Source organism: Sycon ciliatum, chromosome 5, assembly GCF_964019385.1.
Source record: "Sycon ciliatum chromosome 5, ocSycCili1.1, whole genome shotgun sequence".
Taxonomy (NCBI): domain Eukaryota; kingdom Metazoa; phylum Porifera; class Calcarea; order Leucosolenida; family Sycettidae; genus Sycon; species Sycon ciliatum.
Genome location: NC_088647.1, coordinates 15648917 through 15675542, shown reverse-complemented (window position 1 = coordinate 15675542; position 26626 = coordinate 15648917). Strand labels below are relative to the sequence as shown.

The window sequence follows — 26626 nt, the reverse complement described above, 5'->3', positions numbered from 1 at the left end:
GGATATGCTTCGCCGTTCGGTCACCTCTCCATTCGAGTGAAAGTTACGCTCAGTCGTTTGGAAGTTTTCTCCCGCGATGCAGCGAAGACCAGGGCAACTTGCAATCTTTGCAAAATGGTCTATTCTTACAAAGGCTACTCAACGACGGCGCTGAAAAGACATATCGACACCAATCAGAAAGTCCGAAGTGAAGCAGCAGCAATCCCAAATGCCGGGGGTGATGATTTGTACCAGCTGAAAAAAATCTACTTCGAAGTAACTTAGAAAAAAAACATTCAAAAAAAACATATTTGCCACATCAATGAAACTCGTTAGCTCGCTCGATAGCTTACTCGTTAGTGGAACCGATCGCTCGTTTGTTATAGATACGCTCGTTTCAACACTAGTTATCAATGAGTGATGTGTCGCTATTTTTTGCTTTGATTGGTGCTTTTCCCCAATGTCATGCAGTCGTATTTATTCAGCTTTTATTTCTTGTGTACTTGCATACTGGTATTAGTTTAGCCCCACAACCTGCGATAAAATGATCAGCTGTAGCACCTACTCCACTTTTATGTTTATGTATCTATGTCATTCGGATCTTCCCAAGTTGTACATTGTACTGTTGAGATACCGAATTCAAATAAATCAGTACCATACGTATATAATATTACCTGAAGCCGAGTGAATATGGGCGAATATTCACTAATATACAAACCGAGGCGAAGCCGATGTTTGTATAACTAGTGAATATTCGCCCATATTCACGAGGATGAAGGTAATATTAGACTTATACCTCTCCATATTCACCCTCTCGTCCCTAAAACCCAACAAACGAGTCCTGTTGGTCATACATATACATGTACGCAGAACTAACGCAAGTCATTGTTGCTTCACTGAGCCTTCAGACCGACTGGCGTGTTCTTGCCTGAATCGGAGGGCGGCTTGTCCAGAATCTTGTTCAATCGATCGTGTACACGTACTGGTGCATGTGGCATGGGAGGTGACGACCTTGGAGAACACGCTCGTGCCAATCACCATGGAGAACACACTCGTGCAGCTTTGTGGCGGGAGCCAATCATTAGAGAGGTTTCGTTTCACGCGAAGATTTGACCAATCAGAGAGAGGTTTCGTTTCGCGCGAAGATTTGACCAATCAGAGAGAGGTTTCGTTTCACGCGAAGATTTGACCAGTCCGCGATCATCGCGCCAATTTGCGAGTCGGTTTATAACAGCGAGCCAAGTGGTTCTACCCTCACTTCTTTTCTTTTTAGGCAGCGCTTCGGAGCTGTTGTGTGCCCTAGGAAAATTCTACGCTAACGTCCTTGAACAAACGAAATTCCTGGCTTGCCGCTTGAATCCGCAATCATCGGGCCATTGACATGTTGAGCGTCCAAAACCTTGTTTGCTCGCTGGAACGCTCCGTCTGTGAAGATGCTCACTGTCAGCACCTAGTCACATGCGGATCCAGCGGCAATGGCAAGCAAGGAATTTCGTTTGTACTCAGAAAAGTCCTGTCTACGGAAGTTAGCGTAGACATTTTCTAGGGCACTCGACAGCTCCGGTGCGCTGACTGAAGAGGAATCAAGCGCAGCACCGAGTACTGCTCTCTTTACAGTACAATGTAAGTATCGAAAAGTGGTGAATATAAGCGGTGAATATTCAGCAATAATCACCACTTATGTAGATGGCCAATTGTATGTGGGTGAATATGGAGTGAGGTATAACATACCATATAGGAAATTTTCAAAATGATGCATTTTTTCGTGTTCTTTGGATCATAAACTTCAGTTCTACTCACTCAATCTTCATTATCTTAGAGGCTTCCTGGAAGTGGAAAGGTACACCTACCAGGGAGAGAATGAGGTCGACCATGATAGCCAGGACTCAGTACAGCCATGTACATATCCAGCTCTATATGCTATGCCGGTAGAGTGCAGCGACGGTGCGAAAAAGTGCCCAAACTGGGCGAAAGGCCGAAAAACGCGTCCTGCTCCAGCGATTTCGCTTTTCTTGATCGCAGAGTTTCGTTTTTTTGCTGTGTACTCTTGACAATATCACAAGTGAAGCTCCTGCAAATAATTGAGCAAGTCAGCGGGACGAAAAGTCTCAAATTCTCGATACTCGAGTCGCACTGCGCGCTTTTGAAATTTCGAGATCGCGGCTCAACTTACGAACGATTTATCTCAAGAGACATTGCTCGCAGCGCGTCGCAAATTGTTTCAACCGACAGCTGAGCGTTTTCTATTCGACCTGGATATCTGGATCGTTAGATTTGAGCGAGATTTGTCTGAGTTACGATCTGTCGAAGTTTCGCATTCTTGCCAGATTGATCGTGCGCCCTACCAAAATATGCCCAAAAACGTTGCTCGTTTGGAACATTTGGGGGTTTTCCGGGCAACGGGAACCCCCCCCCCCCTGCGTACGCGCCTGATAGCATTTTTTTATATTTTATTTTTTATGAAAGTGCACATATGGAAGATAAAAACAACAACATTATGCATCACGCATGCATGTCAGTTTAGCAATAGCGTGCATGTCAGTTTACCAATAGCGTGCATGTCAGTTTAGCAATAGCATGCATGTCAGTTTAGCAATAGCATGCATGTCAGTTTACCAGTCACATTGTAGAAGCACATCTAATTCGAAGTTTTCCAATGGTCCAAGATAGGGTTTGAATCGGAGCCAATGGACACTGATCACTCAATAAAGATATCTGTAAAACACGGACAGGCATTGAAAAGAAAGATGATGAGGCCGAACTGAATAACATCTTTGTTTCGGGTAACATGGCGAGAATTTCAGCGGTCAGTCCGTCGGGTTACCTTTTTTACCAGATATTATAATTCATGAGTAACAGTGGTGTCTAAAACATCTGCTGACCACAGCAAACCAAGCAGCTCAAAAAGTAGAAAGTGATGCTGTAGTCTTTCATAATGGAGATGCTAGACCCTACTAACACAATGTGAGGAGGGAAGACAGCCATTTCCTCATGATGATGATTGTCGGCATCATGAAATCTGGCTTATGGTGTGCAGTGTCTGCTCTAGGATTGTAGGACAGCCGGGTACACGTGTACCTGGCGCAACCATTTCAACCGGGTCGGAGCCAGGTGGTTGGTTGGTTTATTTTAATTCGGACAATAAACGGGAACTAGGCCCAATGATATAAAGGCGAATGGATAAGCCGCATTTAGAAAAGAGAGGACAGGAATTAGAAAATTACGAAAGAAGAAGAAGTATCTGACACATACAAGCCATGGAGTCAATCCTTTCAAAGCTCGAAAGTGTAAAGTACCAACCGGGTCACAGGTGACCCGGTACTATATTTTCAACCGGGTCCAAGCGCCGCCCAACCGGGTGGATTACCCGGCTCACCCGGCTCTGGAGCAGACACTGGTGTGGTTGCAAGCGTATTCCTTTGTCTTTGTTTGTGTGTCCAGTGAAATGTGGTGCATCACTACCAGCCGATTTTCTGCAGCAGTCGCAAGCACTGTCAAACAACTCCAACACCACCTTTCAATGTGGACGATCAGCTGCCGATATCATTGTTGTGTTTGATGTGTCCAAAAGCATGTCAGATTCACGCTTAGATCGGCTGCAAATGATCTCAAAAAGTCTTGAAACATCTCTTAGGGAGCGTGGGTTTGGCCTGTACCCTGGAATAGACAATCATTATACTCTTGTCAGCTTTGGTAACCGTGATGGAGTACCACGTGTCATTCGTAACAATAACAATTCACTGGTATATGACATTGGTGGATTTAAGGAGGCTAGCAAGAAGCTGTTGAAAATACCTGGAGGTTCCAATGAATATGGTTACCATGCTATTGAGTTTGCTTTGGAGCACATCACTGATCAGTCCAATAAGCAACTGCTAAGACTGAATCGTTCAGATATAGCAATAATTGTTCTATTGATCTCGGATGAGGACCGAGATGTTATGCCCGGGACAGATATTTCTCGGTCAAATTTGAAGAGGAAATTGAGGAGGAACGGAGTCCATATGGAAGTTATTGTCGACAATAGAATTGGTCTTGAGGGTGCTTATGGTGTTGATTCCAGTTACCGGCTTTACTCATCAGATCTGACTGTTACAAACGGAAATAAATCCTTAGCTAATCTGAGAACAGATGTTTACAAGAGAACTTACAAAGACTATACATCAGTTGCATTGGAACTTGGTGGAGCCATGTGGGATTGGAACTACATCTTCAGAGAAGAGAAAGTGAACTCGTCACATGTGGATGCTTTTGTCAACTATACAGTGTCGTCGGTGGAGCATAAAGTTCACAAGTGTTGCTCATGTAGCTGTGTTCAGGGTGCCACTCATCGAGCTCTGCATTGTGATGTGGCCAAGAAAGAGAGCGAGTGTAAAGGTATGACCTGATCTTGTGTTTGCTTGACCGCATTATATTGCTGGAGCCATTGCATTCATTATATTCATCCGCAAAATTGATATGCCATAATTCTCCGGAATGTCTGCCTCACTTAGGTCTAAGCAGCGCCCCTCCTTCCATGCCGAAATAGAAATTTGTTTGATATTGGCAGCATAAGCCACACGTAGGACTGTGAATTGTATTGCATTTCAACAAAACAATGATGATGATAAAGACACTAGGCCAGCACGCATATAGCTGAACTCAGAAATCAAGTGAAGGTCACGCATATATCCACAACGTGGAGCCAGTGCATTCTGCCTGAGGCAAGTGGCTACACTTGGAAAAGAGATCTATTGAGAAGTACAGAGGCAGTATGCTAAGGTTGCTATTGAGAAGTAAAAAATCAATCCTGATGTTCTCTATCGATGTGATCACTGGGTATTGTCGGACCCCCGGGCTTAATCAGTGAAATTAATATCAGAAATGAATTGAATTTCGTATGTAGCCGTTCATGCATGTATGAAGATTGTGCCGGTTTTTGAAAAGTGAAGGACAAGTACAGTATGAAGTTCTAGCAAAACATTCCTAATTGTGTCTTTCGATCATAATAAAGTGTGGCTAGCACTCCGCCAAACCCGATTTACTACAATGAGCATGTTCTAGCAACTTAGGACATGATGGAAAGTGACCGTTATCTTGTAGCTGGAAATGTTTGTGAGCCAGAGGTGAACACCAGCGAAAGGTGCACCCCAACTGAAAACGTCTTGAAACAAACCTGGACTTGATTGTGTTACAGTGCATGCAAGTGATTTGATTTGAATAGGCTCGACGTTGCGGAAGCCATTGAAAGGTGTGTGTGTGTGTGTGTGTGTGTGTGTGTGTGTGTGTGTGTGTGTGTGTGTGTGTGTGTGTGTGTGTGCGCGCGTGTGCTTGTGCTTGTGTGTGCTTGTGTGTGTGTTTATGTAATGAGCGTTTATGTGTCCTGCTACATTTAGTGGATAATTTCTTAATGAAAGCATTCTTGTGATTTTCTTGTGATTTTTTGATGATTGAAAGGTGTGTGTGTGTGTGTGTGTGTGTGTGTGTGTGTGTGTGTGTGTGTGTGTGTGTGTGTGTGTGTGTGTGTGTGGGTGTGTGTGTGTGTGTTTGTAATGAGCGTTTATGTGTCCTGCTACACTTATTTGGTTGATACTTTTCTCAAAAGAAGTATTCTTGTGATTTCCCTTCCCACAGTTCCCCAGTGCCCTCCTCTTCCATCCATCCAAAATGGCGTTAGAACTCTTTCATCCACATCGTACCAAAGGGAGGTAAGGGGCCCTTATTTGCTTGTTTGACATGAGTCCATGTTGTAACTGCCTTTCTCTACCTGGTCCCAGTCCCGTGCCATCTCCACACTTGTACAAAGGGACGACGATAACTACATTTAGGAAGACTGTTTATTACGAGACGACGACGGAAACACAACTAGACATGACGAACTCAAGACGAAGACATGATGAACTCAAGACGAAGACATGATGAACTCAAGACGAAGACAGCTTTTCACACCACAGCAACACGCGCATGCACCAACATGACGTACACACGAAGTTCACAAAATAACGTTCTACAACATCCACATTAGCAATGATCATGCAACTATCACCTGTAAGACCTCTCCTTTCATTGACCTCTATCATAAGGCGTTATGATGCACCCTCCGCCAGACCAATTGGCTATGGGCCACTGACGTCCACCAGCACTGAGAATAACCGGTTGTCTCTATTATTATCATTTTCTGTTTCTCTCTCTCTCACTCTTCCTCTCCTGGGAAGCTCCTCATGCTCATTCTCCCTTTCTTCAATGGCCGAGAGCTCTGTCGCACCCTGTAATAATAATAGTAATAATAATCCTGGTATGTGTAGCACTCCTAAAGCTGTACATTGACACGTTGTAGTTGACAGCACACTAGTGGTGGAGCGCAGTTATCACCCAGCTGCTACATGCCGTTTATTAAAGAATGAATATTCTTGGTTTGATCTGTTGCCTGGAGATTGATCTTCGTTTGAAACTCGAGTTGAAATGGAAAACATCGTGTGGCAGTATTTTGGCCTAGATTTGATCTAGCTCGGCTATATTATCTGATTATTGTTGTGGACCTTCAGGTCATATACACATACAGATGTAACAAAGGCTATATTCTGCAAGGAAATAATAAGTTGGAGTGTCTGGAACATGGCAACTGGTCAAAGGAGCCACCAACATGTGAAGGTTAGTCTTACAGTGTAGTAGAGTCAACTTTGCGTATAACGACACTCGGCGGGGCATCAGAAAAGTGTCGTGATTCGCGAAGTGTCGTTATACCCGAAGTCTCTATAACGTATTACAGTTGGATGGGACTTTGCCCTGGGCATGGACGTTCTGTCGTTATTCGCGAATTGTTGTTATATCCGCAGTCGTTATTAGCCAAGTTGACTGTAATAGTTGTTTTAGCCTGTTTTACAGTTTAGCCTTAGCATGCATGTCAGTTTAGCAATAGCATGCATGTCAGTTTAGCACTAGCATGCATGTCAGTTTAGCAATAGCATGCATGTCAGTTTAGCAATAGCATGCATGTTGTTAGAAAATTACCCCCACAACCGGTCTCAGGCATACCACGGCCAAAACACCACACAGGTCTGGACAAGTAATTATACTAACTGGAAGGTTATTGTTTGTGCTAATACATACGACAGTACAACCAGAGAGAGAATTACTTTGTTCACAAAACCATCGCCATCGGAACACACCAGAACTACCGTAAAAAGAGCTAAGAGCAGCGTGTATCAGAAAGGAACTGGAGCATGCATGCGTACCACAGCAAGCCCAAACAGCTGCACAGCATACATGAAACATGACACTACTATTATAACAGCATACACGCATGCGTACAAGAAAGCCGCAACCACAGGATGAATCACGCCCATGAATCACATGACAGGCAACAAGAGGTAAGAAGTAATGTCAACTACACAAGACAGAGTCATACAAGAGAAAGTCATAGTTCGATTACAATGTCAGTTTAGCAATAGCATGCATGTCAGTTTAGCAATAGCATGCATGTCAGTTTAGCAATAGCATGCATGTCAGTTTAGCAATAGCATGCATGTCAGTTTAGCAATAGCATGCATGTCAGTTTAGCAATAGCATGCATGTCAGTTTAGCAATAGCATGCATGTCAGTTTAGCAATAGCATGCATGTCAGTTTAGCAATAGCATGCATGTCAGTTCAGCAATAGCATGCATGTCAGTTTAGCAATAGCATGCATGTCAGTTTAGCAATAGCATGCATGTCAGTTTAGCAATAGCGTGCATGTCAGTTTAGCAATAGCGTGCATGTCAGTTTACCAATAGCATGCATGTCAGTTTAGCAATAGCATGCATGTCAGTTTACCAGTCACATTGTAGAAGCACATGTAATTTGAAGTTTTCCAATGGTCCAAGATAGGGTTTGAATCGGAGCCAATGAACACTGATCACTCAATAAAGATATCTGTAAAACACGGACAGGCATTGAAAAGAAAGATGATGAGGCCGAACTGAATAACATCTTTGTTTCGGGTAACATGGCGAGAATTTCAGCGGTCAGTCCGTCGGGTTACCTTTTTTACCAGATATTATAATTCATGAGTAACAGTGGTGTCTAAAACATCTGCTGACCACAGCAAACCAAGCGGCTCAAAAAGTAGAAAGTGATCGGCTGTAGTCTTTCATAATGGAGATGCTAGACCCTACTAACACAATGTGAGGAGGGAAGACAGCCATTTCCTCATGATGATGATTGTCGGCATCATGAAATCTGGCTTATGGTGTGCAGTGTCTGCTCTAGGATTGTAGGACAGCCGGGTACACGTGTACCTGGCGCAACCATTTCAACCGGGTCGGAGCCAGGTGGTTGGTTGGTTTATTTTAATTCGGACAATAAACAGGAACTAGGCCCAATGATATAAAGGCGAATGGATAAGCCGCATTTAGAAAAGAGAGGACAGGAATTAGAAAATTACGAAAGAAGAAGAAGTATCTGACACATACAAGCCGTGGAGTCAATCCTTTCAAAGCTTGAAAGTGTAAAGTACCAACCGGGTCACAGGTGGCCCGGTACTATATTTTCAACCGGGTCCAAGCGCCGCCCAACCGGGTGGATTACCCGGCTCACCCGGCTCTGGAGCAGACACTGGTGTGGTTGCAAGCGTATTCCTTTGTCTTTGTTTGTGTGTCCAGTGAAATGTGGTGCATCACTACCAGCCGATTTTCTGCAGCAGTCGCAAGCACTGTCAAACAACTCCAACACCACCTTTCAATGTGGACGATCAGCTGCCGATATCATTGTTGTGTTTGATGTGTCCAAAAGCATGTCAGATTCACGCTTAGATCGGCTGCAAATGATCTCAGAAAGTCTTGAAACATCTCTTAGGGAGCGTGGGTTTGGCCTGTACCCTGGAATAGACAATCATTATACTCTTGTCAGCTTTGGTAACCGTGATGGAGTACCACGTGTCATTCGTAACAATGACAATTCACTGGTATATGACATTGGTGGATTTAAGGAGGCTAGCAACAAGCTGTTGAAAATACCTGGAGGTTCCAATGAATATGGTTACCATGCTATTGAGTTTGCTTTGGAGAACATCACTGATCAGTCCAATAAGCAACTGCTAAGACTGAATCGTTCAGATATAGCAATAATTGTTCTTTTGATCTCGGATGAGGACCGAGATGTTATGCCCGGGACAAATATTTCTCGGTCAGATTTGAAGAGGAAATTGAGGAGGAACGGAGTCCATATGGAAGTTATTGTCGACAATAGAATTGGTCTTGAGGGTGCTTATTATGGTGTTGATTCCAGTTACCGGCTTTACTCATCAGATCTGACTGTTACAAACGGAAATAAATCCTTAGCTAATCTGAGAACAGATGTTTACAAGAGAACTTACAAAGACTATACATCAGTTGCATTGGAACTTGGTGGAGCCATGTGGGATTGGAACTACATCTTCAGAGAAGAGAAAGTGAACTCGTCACATGTGGATGCTTTTGTCAACTATACAGTGTCGTCGGTGGAGCATAAAGTTCACAAGTGTTGCTCATGTAGCTGTGTTCAGGGTGCCACTCATCGAGCTCTGCATTGTGATGTGGCCAAGAAAGAGAGCGAGTGTAAAGGTATGACCTGATCTTGTGTTTGCTTGACCGCATTATATTGCTGGAGCCATTGCATTCATTATATTCATCCGCAAAATTGATATGCCATAATTCTCCGGAATGTCTGCCTCACTTAGGTCTAAGCAGCGCCCCTCCTTCCATGCCGAAATAGAAATTTGTTTGATATTGGCAGCATAAGCCACACGTAGGACTGTGAATTGTATTGCATTTCAACAAAACAATGATGATGATAAAGATACTAGGCCAGCACGCATATAGCTGAAATCAGAAATCAAGTGAAGGTCACGCATATATCCACAACGTGGAGCCAGTGCATTCTGCCTGAGGCAAGTGGCTACACTTGGAAAAGAGATCTATTGAGAAGTACAGAGGCAGTATGCTAAGGTTGCTATTGAGAAGTAAAAAATCAATCCTGATGTTCTCTATCGATGTGATCACTGGGTATTGTCGGACCCCCGGGCTTAATCAGTGAAATTAATATCAGAAATGAATTGAATTTCGTATGTAGCCGTTCATGCATGTATGAAGATTGTGCCGGTTTTTGAAAAGTGAAGGACAAGTACAGTATGAAGTTCTAGCAAAACTTTCCTAATTGTGTCTTTCGATCATAATAAAGTGCGGCTAGCACTCCGCCAAACCCGATTTACTACAATGAGCATGTTCTAGCAACTTAGGACATGATGGAAAGTGACCGTTATCTTGTAGCTGGAAATGTTTGTGAGCCAGAGGTGAACACCAGCGAAAGGTGCACCCCAACTGAAAACGTCTTGAAACAAACCTGGACTTGATTGTGTTACAGTGCATGCAAGTGATTTGATTTGGATAGGCTCAACGGTGAAGCCATTGAAAGATGTGTGTGTGTGTGTGTGTGTGTGTGTGTGTGTGTGTGTGTGTGTGTGTGTGTGTGTGCGTGCTTGTGTGTGCTTGTGTGTGTGTTTATGTAATGAGCGTTTATGTGTCCTGCTACATTTAGTGGATAATTTCTTAATGAAAGCATTCTTGTGATTTTTCTTGTGATTTTTGATGATTGAAAGGTGTGTGTGTGTGTGTGTGTGTGTGTGTGTGTGTGTGTGTGTGTGTGTGGGTGTGTGTGTGTGTGTTTGTAATGAGCGTTTATGTGTCCTGCTACACTTATTTGGTTGATACTTTTCTCAAAAGAAGTATTCTTGTGATTTCCCTTCCCACAGTTCCCCAGTGCCCTCCTCTTCCATCCATCCAAAATGGCGTTAGAACTCTTTCATCCACAACGTACCACAGGGAGGTAAGGGGTCCTTATTTGCTTGTTTTACATGAGTCCATGTTGTAACTGCCTTTCTCTACCTGCTCCCAGTCCCGTGCCATCTCCACACTTGTACACACACACACAACGATTACTACATTTAGGAAGACTGTTTATTACGAGAGGACGACGGGAACACAACTAGACATGACGAACTCAGACGAAGACATGATGAACTCAAGACGAAGACATGATGAACTCAAGACGAAGACAGCTTTTCACACCACAGCAACACGCGCATGCACCAACACGACGACACACGACGTACACAAAATAACGTACTACAACATCCACATTAGCAATGATCATGCACCCATCACCTGTAAGACCTCTCCTTCCATTGACCTCTATCATAAGGCTTTATAATGCACCCTCCGCCAGACCAATTGGCTATGGGCCACTGACGTCCACCAGCACTGAGAATAACCGGTTGTCTCTATTATTATCATTTTCTGTTTCTCTCTCTCTCTCTCTCACTCTTCCTCTCCTGGGAAGCTCCTCATGCTCATTCTCCCTTTCTCTGCCCATTTCCCCTTCCTGATGCGTAGACCAACTGATGAACCCGAGACCACTAGGTCAGGGGAGGTTGACCTACCTCATCGGCACGCATCATAGCCAGCAATCGCATGTCACCACGTACATTGAAAATCAACATAATTTTGCGAATCGACCTTTTTTTCAGGATCACTTTTCAACGAGGACGAAGCAAAGTCGGCCGAACGAAGCCTAGAGGAAGAAAATCACCCTCTCCACTTCACCATCACGATACTGACATAGATACGAGATGAAACAACTAAAAAATCCACAAGAAAACTGTACGGCCATCATCGCGCTGACTTTGGTCTGACTTTGGTCTGAGAATTTCTATCACGATCAAAAATGTACGAGGAGCACTCAAAAATAAGCCACAGACGTACCTTTATCGCTCTCTACTCCTTTTTCAAGGCACAAAAGTCGACTCTCCACTTTCAAACCAGGAACCAGACATACCAGTGGTCCTTTTCAGCTGCTCCACGAGCGCAGGAGGGGTTCACCAAGGGGCGCAGAGCAGCATCCATTCCAGAAAAAGAGCTAAAATACGAGTGAGACTGCATGCCTGAGTACAGGAGTACATGTATGAGTACATGCAGAAGATAGTCAATTTCAGCGTTTCTGCTCCAAACAGCGTACATGTATGAGTACATGCAGAAGATAGTCAATTTCAGCGTTTCTGCTCCAAACAGCAACTAGCTTCGACAAGAAACAAAGATTACACCAAAGGATCAAACAACAACCATTTTCTGCAGTTTTTTTGCAGATGGCTTCCTTGTGCTTGGCCCAGCACGCCAAAAATCACACCTGGGAGGAGTACAAAAATTACAACTCTCAGATGTCCTCGATTGCTGGCCATGGCCAGGCTCCTCTGTGTTGTCAATGTTCGCTTGTCCAATTTTGTCTACCTTCCCTTTTATGTTGCTGGCCAGTGCTTTGTAGTAATAAAAAAATGCGTATTAGATTTGCTAGAGATGGCATGACCCTCAAAGATACTGTAAATCAACAAATTTTCCGCCCATTCAAATTTCGCCTCCCAGGGCTAAAACTCATTTCGGCCTCATCAAATTTTTGATGCATGTATGCAATAAACGAGAGAGCTTAGAAGCTCAGGGCCCTACGCTATGCTTTTTTGCCTTGATGACCTAGGCAAAAAAAAGCATAGGGATGTTATAAAGTATTCAGTTCTCCTTTTTTTTTTCAAGACATAATTTGGGATTCGAACCCGCACTATCGCCCTGCATGCATCCCCCGATAGACTTCGCATACATACTAATTCTTCCAAGTTGCTTCACGTTATGATCTTGCATTTGAAAGCCCTATTAATATTGTGGCCAGCTGTTCGTGGCCAGCCGTCTTTGATGGTACGGTACGGTACGGGACAGGTACGGTCGAGGGTAATACGACAACGTCTACCACCTTGATGACCTAGGCAAAAAAAGCATAGGGATGTTATAAATTTTTCAATTCTCCTATTTTTTCAAGGCATAACCTAGGATTCGAACCCGCACAATCGCCCTACATGCATTACCCGCTACACTTCGCATTCATACTCATTCTTCCAAGTTGCTTCACGTTATGATCTTGCATTTGAAAGCCCTATTTGAATATTGTGGCCAGCTGTCTTTGATGGTACGGTACGGTACGGGACAGATACGGGATAGTGCCAGGCGTGACACACACACCTAAACAAACAAACAAATAAACACCAAAATAAAGCTGTGTGTACCCAGGCTAGTGCCAGACGTTACTGAAGTAACGTCTTCTGCATAGCTACAGGAATAAAACTAACTCTGCCGTCATCACCATGCATCTACGAAGTCAAAGGTTTTCCATAATCGATTTTCTTGTCACTATCATCAGTGGATTATCTTGACTGAAGTGAAGGCAAGCCAAGCAAAAAACAATGATTAAGCATGCATTTCAAAATGTGATAAAATTTACAAGCAAGCGACACAAATAGGAAGTAGGTGGCACAAAGGAAGGTGAGACAACCTGGATGTAGAAAGTATGAAGTGAAGTGAAAAAAACAACTATGGAAACAAAGGACTTTAATGATAGCTTGCATAGACCTCGGTCCTACCGGTAGGACCTACCGGTAGGACCATCATACACAGACATGCTGCATGGCCTCTGTTCTAACATTGACCTAAAACTTGATCCTAAACTGTTGCTAAGGGGCTAATGAAGAAGTCCACAAATTTTAGACGTGATCGCACAAGGCATACTACGAAATTCCATGGTAACAACCCATGGTAACCATGGAAACGGAGTATGGAATTATGCATTCCACGGCCTTGGCAAGCTAATAAAAACATTAGGACCTCACCACAATTGATGTGCCATGGTCAAAATTCACTTTGGACAGAGTTGCTAGCGCACCGACAGGATTATGTGCGGCCATTTTGACAATCGGTAAAATTGCGCATACGCAATGCACTGGACATAGCCTTGCATTTTGCGCCATTACTTTGCCTGACAAAGACCTCATCTCAACAATAGGTCTTTTGCCAAATAAGACACGCAGTGACTTGGCGGGGCATGGCATGCGTACTGAATGCGTGACCCAGGCACGCCATACATGCAGTGCATTCCTCCCAGCGCGAGCTCTTGTTCTGGAACCGCAACGATCAATCACCGCGTTTGGCGTGTACTCACCCAGGCGGCCAGAAAAAACGAGACTCTCCTGGATCGGAAAAAAAACTGACAGCGAAGGATTCTGTTTTCTTCTCGCTTCTTCATTGCTGTCCGATATGTAGAAAGGTTTTTTGCATTTACTTCTTGCTGGACCTTTGTGATATGTTTGATACATGGCTGATGAAGCGGTCAATGAGCCGAGCACTTCATCTCTTGTGGCGGTACGTTGCGATGAAGGGAATGTTGATAGTAGTCCTGCGAGGGAGAATCAAGTTGAATTAGCGATCCCAAAGCTCGGTTTTTGATGCCTTTGGACAACGAGTCCTTTGAAAAATGGACAATCAACCAGTTGAAGACTTACCTGCGAGCTAGAGGAGCCGGAGTGTCCAGGAAACTGGGTGATTTGCTCGATCGGTAAGTACCACTTCAGGATGCAGTCTTCAACATTTCGCACAAGAAAAAGTACATTTATCGATACTTCAGTACAATGTCATGTTTTACATTCTAACTTTCTCCATCTGTTCAGGGCCTGGTTCTATCACATCGATCCAATACTGTACACTCCAGATATATTTGGCGGCAGGCATCGGCAAGGAAAGCGGAAAACCGCTGCCATTCAGAGCATTGCTGACGCTGAGCTCATGGAAGCCCATAGCGACGCAATGAGCATAATCGTCCCTCTAGCAGCTACATTTCGTCCTAGTTTTCCTGAAACTGGGTCCAGCTCTGCTCTACCAAAGGACCTATTGTATGGTTGCAAAGATACTTTTATATTCGCCCTTGTAAGTCTGCTGTGACCATGGAAATTGCTAAACCGCCAGCACTCATATTCATCAAGAGGGGTATTATTATTCATTGCACTTTTGCAAATATTGCAATCTAAATTATATCATACTATCCACATTTATACCCACTAAGTCATTAGCTGCTCCGTATTGTGCATGATTGTTCAGGCATGACAAAATTCGTGTTGCTGAAGATCAATTCGCCATGCAATGCTAGCAACAGTTGGCATGGAAAACATATTATTTTGCTTCAGCAAGTAAAGGAGCCTAGAATACTGTGAGCAGGCAGAGAACAATCCATAATGGACCATATCTGAATGATGATAGGGAAAAGAATTACTGGAACGATCTTTGAAAAGATAGAGAACTCCCTGATTCGCTCCATCAGACGCTCAACATGAATTCGTAACGTGGCAATTTGTTGCGTTTTCTGGATATCTTCTAAGGCCATCTGTTGCTTGATCGCTTGAACGGGGGAATGTTCAGCTTTACGCCATGTGGCATCAAGAGATCCCTGTCAAATCCTTGGTCTGCCATAATCAAAGTCCCATAGCCAGCTACTGGCAGAAGATCTAAGTAGTGGCTTCTGATTGTGAGCTCGTGGTCACTGGTGGATCGCGTAAATGACTTGGAGGTAAGCGCCGCACCAGCATCTGGGGTCATACGAATGAGGCACGTCAAGGTAGTAACGTTATGCGTCTCATATGAGCTGTAGAGTTGCGACTGCGCAGACAGACTGGAAGCGATATTACATTTCAGCACTGTAGCATCTATGATCATGAATGTTGTAGGATGCAGCTTTTTGAAAACATCCAGCAATCGTTCTGCCACTTGGGAAGGACGCGGAGAGATTGGTATGTGTGCCATGGCGAAGACTAACCATGGTTATGAAAAAGCTCTCCAAGCCAATTAACTTAATCTTCCGTTCATCACCGGGTTTCCTTTTCTTCCTGGAATCGGCATCCACTGGTTTACTGCGAAAGGAAAGACGCTCTTATAATCCAGGTAAGGAAATTGAATACATGCATCAAACGCAGCAAGCAAAGGAAAACCAGTGTAGTACTGAATGTCAGAGTCTTCAAACCGAGCGAAATCTCCAGGCTGAACTCCACTTGGATATCGTCGATAGCGACTATAGTGTTCATCAGTGAAATGGTTAGAACAACACCACTATATTGTATGACATGATGGTACCCGTAGCCATTCCGCTCATCTCGACGAATGGCGGCAATCCAAGACTTTCTTGTGTCCAACTCGTCACTGCTCACGCTCTTAGCTTCTCCAGTTTTCGATTCCTTGCTAGCAGGGAAGACATTGAACAAAGTATTTTGCCTGAACTTCGGTCGCTGTTGTACTGCGGAACGCAGCAGTGATCGCCTTTCCCATGGCTAAAAAATCTGGAGAGATCTTCTAGAAAACAAAACTAAACCCTTTACAAGAACTAGGCAGAGAAAATCCAGTGACCGTCCTCACTATTGTTCTAGAATGTCGATCGCGATCGCGATCGCTTGAAGAAACATAGTTTTTGTAAGCAAAACAAAAAAAGAAGGTCACTATTTTCTCGACGCGTGGGTGAGTACACGCCAAACGCGGTGATTGATCGTTGCGGTTCAGGAACAAGAGCTCGCGCGTGACTCGTAATGCACTGCATGTATGTGGTGTGCCCGGGTCACGCATTCAGTACACATGCCATGCCCCGCCAAGTCACTGTGTGTCTTATTTGGCAAAAGACCTATTGTTTAAAAAAATTCTCAACCAAAAGCACTTTTGCAGCTCGATTTCTTGGGTCCTACCGGTAGGACCCGTGGTCCTACCGGTAGGACGGTATGCAAGCTATCATTAAAACAATTTCAGTGCGACAACATGCTTCTTTTGTTTACAGAGCAGTGCTGTCACCGTTGAGCTGGATGATGTATCATCTGCTGCTATAGTTGATGCTCAACGCTCGGATCCGGAGCTATCCACAGTCTGGTCATTGTATGACGCGGCTAATGGCAAGTTCGTTCGCCCTCCGGAAGATGACATTTCTGGTGTTAGTCGAACTGTCAAGATTATCTGGTCACAGATTGATCAGTTGTCTTTGCTTGATTCTGTCTTGTATGTATTGCCTCCTTTTGCGGATCATGACCACGTTGGTGAGTCACGCCGTCTGGTCGTACCATGCTCACTTCAGGAGCGGCCATGATCGCTGTACATTCTCTTCCTACTGCTAACCATCCTGGTGTGGAGAAAACCCTGTCTCAAGCTCGTCTGCGTTTCTACTGGGTTGGAATGGCTTCTGACATCACCGAATTTTTTAGATGCTGTCACACCTGTGCACAGATTCGAGCGAAGAATCCAACAAACCGTGCACCACTTCAGCCAATGATTGCCGGTTATCCGTTCGAAATTGTTGCCTTGGACATTGTCGGTCCTCTGCCTGAAACGTCACTGGGCCATAAGTATCTCCTGGTCATGGCAGATTACTTTACGCGATGTAATCGCGGTCGAGGCATTCCCTTTGCGCGATATCACTGCTGCTTCGGTCACTGCAGCTGTCGTTAATGGCTGGATCAGTCGGTTCGGTGCACCTGAACAGCTTCATTCAGATCAAGGGGCCCAATTCAAATCTCGGCCATTTGGGGATATCTGCCGTCTCCTTGGTATCCGGAAGACGCAAACCACGCCGTATCATCCTTCTGGTGATGGTCTGGTGGAGCGCGTCAACCTCACTCTTCTAGGTCTGCTGCGTGCCCACATTACTCCAACCAGTACGGAGTGGGATGCAACGTTCCCTCTCGTCTTGTTGTCACATCGTGCTGCACACTGGATTCAGTCCAGCGCGCCTTCTGTATGGTGCGGATGTCCGGTTACCAACTGATATTGTGTTCAATTTACCTTCGCCACCTTCCACTGATATGCATACCTATGTCCGTAGTCTCGACACTTCTCTGCGGAATATTCACGTTGAAGCCCGTCATAATGCTGATCTTGCTCATACGTCTCAAGAACAGTTCTATAACCATCGCGTTCATGGTGAGCCTTATGTTGTCGGTCAGCAAGTATATCTTCATGATCCAGTTATCCGTGCTGGCGAGCACCGTAAATTTCATCGTTTCTGGTCTGGTCCACATACTATTGTGCGTGTTCATGGTTCGACATCATACACATTATTGCTGAATGGAGTTGAACGTACTGTTCACTTCAATCGCTTGAAGCCAGTAACTTCATCGTGCCCAGTTACCTTACCGTCGTCTGTCAATGATCTCCCCGACGCAGTGAGTTTGTCAGCTAATGACTTTGTTCCTGTTGTGCCACATGATGCCGATGACTCTGTGCCGAGTACGCCTCCGTTGTCGCCGCCTGTTGCCGTATCAACTCTACCTCCTCCTTTTGCTACTCCAGTATTAGTGCGTCGATCAGGCCGGACCCGCACTGCTCCTGCGAGATTTGACTATGTTTTGTAGTTAGGTCAATGTATACCCGTAATTTTTTTCTATATTATAAATTTAATTGTTTTTGCCCTGCTTGCCTATTATTCACGAGGTCGTGAATGGTGAGAGGAGGGGAATTGTGTAGTATAGGCCAATAATTGTGTAGTATAGGCCAATGATTACTTGAGTATTACTGTAATCATTGCATGACGATTGTTATTTCTTACATTTGTATTTCGTATTTCCTGCTCCTGTCCACGTGACGAATCGCTGGCCTTGTAAGCCGCGCGCATGCTCGCGTATTTCTTGCCTTTCTTTCTCTTCTCCTCCATGACAAGATTTACTATCGATATGAGCAATTTGAGTGCCTGGTGAAACCTGAGAATGGGAATCTTGTCTTAGGAAAGGGAATCCTACAACAGTGACAAGAAAATCGATTATGGAAAACATTTGACTTTGTAGATTCATGGTGACGATGGCAGAGTTAGTTCTATTCATTGCTTTATTATAGTTGTTGTCGCCGCTGCGTTTATTCGAATAAACATGCGCCGAATATTTGTTGACTTACAGCAAGAGTGTTATTAAAAAACGTCATTCTTTGGCAGAAGTATGATGAAGTGTGTATATGCTTTCCCGCCCTTACCTTATTTTGTAGATATGGTGAGAGTTCATCAGGTTCAAGACAAATCGGTCTATTGTCCGTTGTTCTGCTTCGACTACCGTAGCTGTAATATACAAATTATTTTTGCTTTGATCTCTGGCTACGCATGATCGCATCAGTGAGCCAAACCGCCGCCAAAGGCAGATGTCATGAAAAAATTTCGCCGTGGGCTCGGGGATTGTCGAGTTGCACACTCTTTCTTATGTACTCTTGCTTCCAGTATTCTGCATTGAAGTGGCCGTTCCCACACTAGTTTTGGTCCTATCATGGACACGTTGCACATCAGACTACATGTAGCGGGTGGCTGTGTTGCGTTCAGTCTATTAGAACACGGTCTCTACTTGGCAGGTAGTATAAAAGTTGTCCATCATAGAATACGTTTAGAAAGATGATTTGAGGCTTCTGTTCAAGAATCGTGTACAGTGCAGAAGCCAGTAGTATACTACCAGCTACATGTATGTAGATGAGAAAGAGGAGGGGATGATACAGTGTGCAAGCGGTGTTCACACATCCTAAGACCTAATCACCTACAAGTACATACTAGATGGCCTTGAGGTGGAAAAGGGCTCACTACTAGTTAGTATCCTGGTATATGTAGCACTCCTGAAGCTGTACATTGACACATTGTAGGTGACAGCACACTAGTGGTGGAGCGCAGTTATCACCCAGCTGCTACATGGCGTTTGTTAAAGAATGAATATTCTTGGTTTGATCTGTTGCCTGGAGATTGATCTTCGTTTGAAACTCGAGTTGAAATGGAAAACATCGTTTTGCAGTATTTTGGCCTAGATTTGATCTAGCTCGGCTATATTATCTGATTATTGTTGTGCACCTGCAGGTGATATACACATACAGATGTAACAAAGGCTATATTCTGCAAGGAAATAATAAGTTGGAGTGTCTGGAAAATGGCAACTGGTCAAAGGAGCCACCAACATGTGAAGGTTAGTCTTACAGTGTAGTAGAGTCAACTTTGCGTATAACGACACTCGGCGGGGCATCAGAAAAGTGTCCTGATTCGCGAAGTGTCGTTATACCCGAAGTCTCTATAACGTATTACAGTTGGATGGGACTTTGCTCTGGGCATGGACGTTCTGTCGTTATTCGCGAATTGTTGTTATATCCGCAGTCGTTATTAGCCAAGTTGACTGTAATAGTTGTTTTAGCCTGTTTTACAGTTTAGCCTTAGCATGCATTTCAGTTTAGCAGTAGCATGCATGTCAGTTTACCAGTCACATTGGAGAAGGACATCTTACTACTTCCTCCGTATACAAAACCTTCGTGACTTTATTGCAACGGTGATTTTGAGCAAGAACCTGCTCAACAAACCGCGCCAAAGGCTGTAATCGACAACCCACATTCATGTCGAGGTAAGTTGGGTTGATCCCGTACAGATTCTCCACGGAAGCTATGCGTGTGAGGACACTTACTTGCCCGAAACAGACACAGTGACCATAGCCAGCAATCGCATGTCATCACGTACATTGAAAATCAACATAATTTTGCGAATCGACCTTTTTTTCGGGATCACTTTTCAACGAGGACGAAGCAAAGTCGGCCGAACGAAGCCCAGAGGAAGAAAATCACCCTCTCCACTTCACCATCACGATACTGACATAGATACGAGATGAAACAACTAAAAAATCCACAAGAAAACTGTACGACCATCATCGCGCTGACTTTGGTCTGACTTTGGGCTGAGAATTTCTATCATGATCAAAAATGTACGATGAGCACTCAAAAATCAGCCACAGACGTACCTTTATCGCTCTCTACTCCTTTTTCAAGACACAAAAGTCGACTCTCCACTTTCAAACCAGGAACCAGACATACCAGTGGTCCTTTTCAGCTGCTCCACGAGCGCAGGAAATGTTCACCAAGGGGCGCAGAGCAGCATCCATTCCAGAAAAAGAGCTAAAATACGAGTGAGACTGCATGCCTGAGTACATGAGTACATGTATGAGTACATGCAGAAAATAGTCAATTTCAGCGTTTCTGCTCCAAACAGCAACTAGCTTCGACTAGAAACAAAGATTACACCAAAGGATCAAACAACAACCATTTTCTGCAGTTTTTTTGCAGATGGCTTCCTTGTGCTTGGCCCAGCACGCCAAAAATCACACCTCGGAGGAGTACAAAAATTACAACTCTCAGATGTCCTCGATTCCTGGCCATGAAAGTGGAGCTCGCGGAACACGGAGTCACGCTGTACTCGTTGCCATGAAGTTTGCCAGGCTCGTACTTACAGTGCGCGACCTCATACGCAGCGTGAGAACATTCCGCTCGCACGGCAAGATGAAACATTTCAGTCGTCTTGCAACCAGCGCAGACTGCGGATCGGAGTGTCGACGACCTGGCTTTCTTCGCCTCTCTCCAGTCAGATGTCTCCTTTGTCGCCAAGGGGAATTGCAGGGACCTCCTCGAAGCCGTTGTAGAATGCTGGAAGGATTATCCTGCCGAGAAAATGCAAAGCGCATGGATGTGCTTGTGCGACTCGTTTCACGGCATAATGGAGGTCGCGGGTTGGAACAACTGAATATAGTCGACACAGATTCGCACACAGCTCTGGAGATGAAGAGGACGTAGCCAAAGTCCAGTGTCGAATCGTCACTGCGCCTGACGAGAAACTGAACGAGTTGCGAGCGGAAGCAGCGACTGTTGGCGATGCGGAGTCACTGTTGTCAGGTGACAATGACACGAGCTACGAAGACTCTGAATAAACTCAACCTCATTCGTCTGAGTTGCTTTTTTTTCTTTGCATATAACTTTTAAACAAGTTGGACAATGCCACGAGTGTTATTCCAAGTCAAACGGAACAATTCCAGAGCTGTGCGCAGCCTTCAAAAAAAGTCACGAAGTTGTTTTGTATACGGAGGAAGTACAAGTTTTCCAATGGTCCAAGATGAGGTTTGAAAGAGCTAATAGGCACTGAGCACATCTTTAAACGTGGACAGGCATTGAAACGAAAGATCAGGGGCGTCACCCGTGATGGGCACGGGGGGCACGTGCACCCCCCTAAAAAATCCGACCTTGGTTTTCTTGCGAACTCCTGGTTATGAAAAGTGTAGTGCTGGTAGAATCGACTAATAAACTGCATGCACTAAAACTAGTTGTACTGTGCTGCCGCGATCGCGTGAGTGCATGTAGCGAGTGCAAGTAGCGAGTGCATGTAGCGAGTGCATGTAGCGAGTGCATGTAGCGGGTGCATGTAGCGAGTGCATGTAGCGAGTGCATGTAGCGAGTGCAAGTAGCGAGTGCATGTAGCGAGTGCATGTAGCGAGTGCAAGTAGCGAGTGCATGTAGCGAGTGCATGTAGCGAGTGCATGTAGCGAGTGCATGTAGCGAGTGCAAGTAGCGAGTGCATGTAGCGAGTGCATGTAGCGAGTGCATGTAGCGAGTGCATGTAGCGAGTGCATGTAGCGAGTGCATGTAGCGAGTGCATGTAGCGAGTGCATGTAGCGAGTGCATGTACATGACCAGTACGAGTACCAGTACGACTCGTAGACTAGTTACACTAGTTACACTGAAATGGCAGCAAATGCCTGAAAATGCTTGCAATTGCCTTCAATTTTTGAAATTTTTTCCCGGGGGAGGATAACGAAGAATTCTTGTCCCCGATCGTAGCGTCTTCTTGGCTTGTTGCAGAATCAAAAAGTCTTTCATTGTAGTTACACTGAAATGGCACCAAATGCCCGGAAATGCTTGCAATTGCCTTCAATTTTTGAAATTTTTTCCCGGGGGAGGATAACGAAGAATTCTTGTCCCCGATCGTAGCGTCTTCTTGGCTTGTTGCAGAATCAAAAAGTCTTTCATTGTAGTTACACTGAAATGGCACCAAATGCCCGGAAATGCTTGCAATTGCCTTCAATTTTTGAAATTTTTTCCCGGGGGAGGATAACGAAGAATTCTTGTCCCCGATCGTAGCGTCTTCTTGGCTTGTTGCAGAATCAAAAAGTCTTTCATTGTAGTTACACTGAAATGGCACCAAATTCCCGGAAATGCTTGCAATTGCCTTCAATTTTTGAAATTTTTTCCCGGGGGAGGATAACGAAGAATTCTTGTCCCCGATCGTAGCGTCTTCTTGGCTTGTTGCAGAATCAAAAAGTCTTTCATTGTAGTTACACTGAAATGGCACCAAATGCCTGGAAATGCTTGCAATTGCCTTCAATTTTTGAAATTTTTTCCCGGGGGAGGATAACGAAGAATTCTTGTCCCCGATCGTAGTGTCTTCTTGGCTTGTTGCAGAATCAAAAAGTCTTTCATTGTAGTTACACTGAAATGGCACCAAATGCCCGGTTATGCTTGCAATTGCCTTCAATTTTTGAAATTTTTTCCCGGGGGAGGATAACGAAGAATTCTTGTCCCCGATCGTAGCGTCTTCTTGGCTTGTTGCAGAATCAAAAAGTCTTTCATTGTAGTTACACTGAAATGGCACCAAATGCCCGGAAATGCTTGCAATTGCCTTCAATTTTTGAAATTTTTTCCCGGGGGAGGATAACGAAGAATTCTTCTCCCCGATCGTAGCGTCTTCTTGGCTTGTTGCAGAATCAAAAAGTCTTTCATTGTAGTTACACTGAAATGGCACCAAATGCCCGGAAATGCTTGCAATAATTCAATTTTTGAAATTTTTTCCCGGGGGAGGATAACGAAGAATTCTTGTCCCCGATCGTAGCGTCTTCTTGGCTTGTTGCAGAATCAAAAAGTCTTTCATTGTAGTTACACTGAAATGGCATCAAATGCCCGGAAATGCTTGCAATTGGCTTCAATTTTTGAATTTTTCCCGGGGGAGGGCCCCGTACCCCATAGTCGCCCCACCTCCAAAGTCGGTGCAACGGGCCTGCTATCAGCGAACTTTTTCGTGTTTTCCTGTGCAAAATTCCTGTGCACCCCCTGTGAAGGGGTCCGGTGACGCCCCTGAAGATGATGAGGCTTACCCCTTTGAGGACCGAGGACGAGTTAATAATAATCATAATAATAATTTTTGAAAGGATTGGGAGAACTTCAATTTCAATTGAACCTGGTACCCTGTGTTTCTCAATCATGGTCTTAGACCATCCCACTATGCCTGCCTGCATGTTTCAGGTAACATGGCGAGAAATTCAGCGGTCAGTCAGTTGGGTTACCTTTTGTAGTTCCAGATACTAGAATTTTTGAGTGCCAGTGGTGTCTAAAACATCTGCTGACAACAGCAAACCAAGCAGCTCCAAAAGTAGAAAGTGATGCTGTAGCCTTTCACAATTGCAATCCTAGACCCTACAAACACAATGTGAGTTGGGAAGAAAGCCATTTTCTCTAGGGCTGAAACGATCGTGGATTTTCACGTATCGATTACTCTTTACCTTAACGATCGAGTAATCGATTATAATCGTTAGCAAATACAATGCGTATCGGTTATAGCGTGGTCGTGTAAAATAATATACCGCCTACAAGAATGAACTGTTTTCATAATCATAACATGGCTTTCAAGTGCACTTTTATTCTTACAAGCAATTTTATCGCATAGTAAAATATATCGGTCCTAAGAATGGACTTTGTGTAGCAAAACATGCCAGATTAGTACAAAGTGTATCGCCTGTAGTAATAACATCTGTCCCATGCAGTTCTGATCTGACTCGCGTTGCGTCGTAGACGTAGTGGCACTAGTGCCGCAGGTTCAACTGTTGTGGTCATGTAACTCTTGTTGGATAGCCCACATGGTAAGCCTATGGGACTATGGCCAGCCGCATGCACAGTAGCACTAAGCGACTACGTAACCCGTCGTTGCACGTACAGTGATCTTCCTGCCCCTGCGCACATGCATATGATATGTCACACTTGATGTATCGTGTGTAAGAAATATCGGAAATAAGAATAGAAAGTCGTTTTTCAAACACCCACGCTATAACCGATACCTACCGTAGTGTCCTCATTCTGTGCAAGCATCACTCTGCTTCCACAAACTATGCCTTCATAATACCAACAAATCTGCATAAGGGAAAGGGTAGCTCCCAAACATGGCAGTTTTGAAGTCAATTTAACCTCAGAACATGAACCATACCCCTGGCAACTGCATACTCCCAGCGGAAACTGATTCAAACTTCACAAAACGAGGGTTTACAGTACTTTCTGGACAAAAATTTAAAAAACGCAAAATAATCGTAATCGGTAATCTAAACGATTGCTCGATCGTTAGAGTTATCAAACGAGTACTCGATTATTCGGTATAATCGTTTCAGCCCTAATTTTCTCATGATGAAGATTGTCGGCATCAGGAAATCTGGCTTATGGTGTGATTGTCAGTGTATTCCTTTGTCTTTGTTTGTGTGTCCAGTGAAATGTGGTGCATCACTACCAGCCGATTTTCCGCCGCAGTTGCAAGCAATGTCAAACAACTCCAACACCACCTTTCAATGTGGACGATCAGCTGCCGATATCATTGTTGTGTTTGACGAGTCGAAAAGCATGTCAGAATCACGCATAGATCGGCTGCAAATGATCTCAGAAAGTCTTGAAACATCTCTTAGAGAGCATGGGTTTGGCCTGTACCCTGGAATAGACAATCATTATACTCTTGTCAGCTTTGGTAACAAGATGAGAGTACCAAGTGTCATTCGTAACGATAAAAATTCACTGGTATATGACATTGGTGGATTTAAGGAGGCTAGCAAGAAGCTGTTGAAAAAAACCGATGCTCACGTAGAAGATGGTTACAATGCTATTGAGTTTGCTTTGGAGAACATCACTGATCCCGGGTCCAATGACCAACTGCTAAGACTGGATCGTCCAGATATAGCAGTAATTGTTCTATTGATCTCGGATGAGGACCGAGATGTTATGCCCGGGACACAAATTTCTCGGTCAGATTTGAAGAGGAAATTGAAGAGGAAAGGAGTCCTTTTGGAAGTTATTGTCGACAATAAAATTGGTCTTGAGGGTGCTTATTATGGTGTTGATTCCAGTTACCGGCTTTACTCATCAGATCTGACTGTTACAAACGGAAATAAATCCCTAGCTAATCTGAGAGCAGGTGTTTACAGGAATACTTACAAAGACTATACATCAGTTGCATTGGAACTTGGTGGAGCCATGTGGGATTGGAACTACATCTTCAGAAAAGAGAAAGTGAACTCGTCACATGTGGATGCTTTTGTCAACTATACAGTGTCGTCGGTGGAGCATAAAGTTCACAAGTGTTGCTCATGTAGCTGTGTTCAGGGTGCCACTCATCGAGCTCTGCATTGTGATGTAGCCAAGAAAGAGAGCGAGTGTAAAAGCAAGATTTGATCAATTGTTCGGCTGAACATTCACTCTATCTAAGCACATAACAAAAAAAATAGCATTCTCACTCTCAAGGTATATGCCCAAGATCAAGTTACCAAATAGAGCAGACAAGAGCAGGCAAGCAGCTATTTACTCGTGTTTTTTGCAGTTAACTCAATGCTAGATAGCATCTGCCGTTTGGGGCTTTGCAAAACTCACTTCCCGCCTCTATTCCATTTTTGCTTTCTTCCTTCTCCTTGTTGTCAAGTGTTGTGCTGCACCCATCAATAAAACTTGCGCAACTGCATTTGGTATGGTAGCAATGTAGGAAGTGTGGGTTGGCGGGTTGGTCACAAATCAAGAACACTCTTATGATGATCTGAACAGATTGTGGAATGATGCTGTCACCTATAAATGTTCCCCTCCTATTCAAAGAAACCTTCTGCTACTGGTGTGAAACAAGAGACCTAGTACACTGTACCTGTCAGCTCAGTACCGTGCCTATTTCACCGGTTTTCTTACCCAGCTCATCATCATACGAGGC

General features: G+C 44.3%; 1 protein-coding gene across 3 annotated transcripts in view; it reads left to right on the top strand.

Annotated features, from left to right (window-relative positions):
- Positions 1-26389, top strand: part of LOC135817798 (uncharacterized) — a 64901-nt gene extending 38512 nt beyond the window's left edge. For all 3 annotated transcript variants that reach the window (XM_065331042.1, XM_065331043.1, XM_065331041.1), the window contains 7 exons: positions 3421-4356; positions 5593-5666; positions 6504-6609; positions 8599-9537; positions 10725-10798; positions 19682-19787; positions 25154-26389. In XM_065331042.1, the coding sequence (XP_065187114.1) occupies positions 3421-4356; positions 5593-5666; positions 6504-6609; positions 8599-9537; positions 10725-10798; positions 19682-19787; positions 25154-26106 (3188 nt within the window). In that variant the 3' untranslated portion in view covers positions 26107-26389. The remainder of the gene's footprint in view (positions 1-3420; positions 4357-5592; positions 5667-6503; positions 6610-8598; positions 9538-10724; positions 10799-19681; positions 19788-25153) is intronic.
- Positions 26390-26626: the final 237 nt, after the last annotated feature.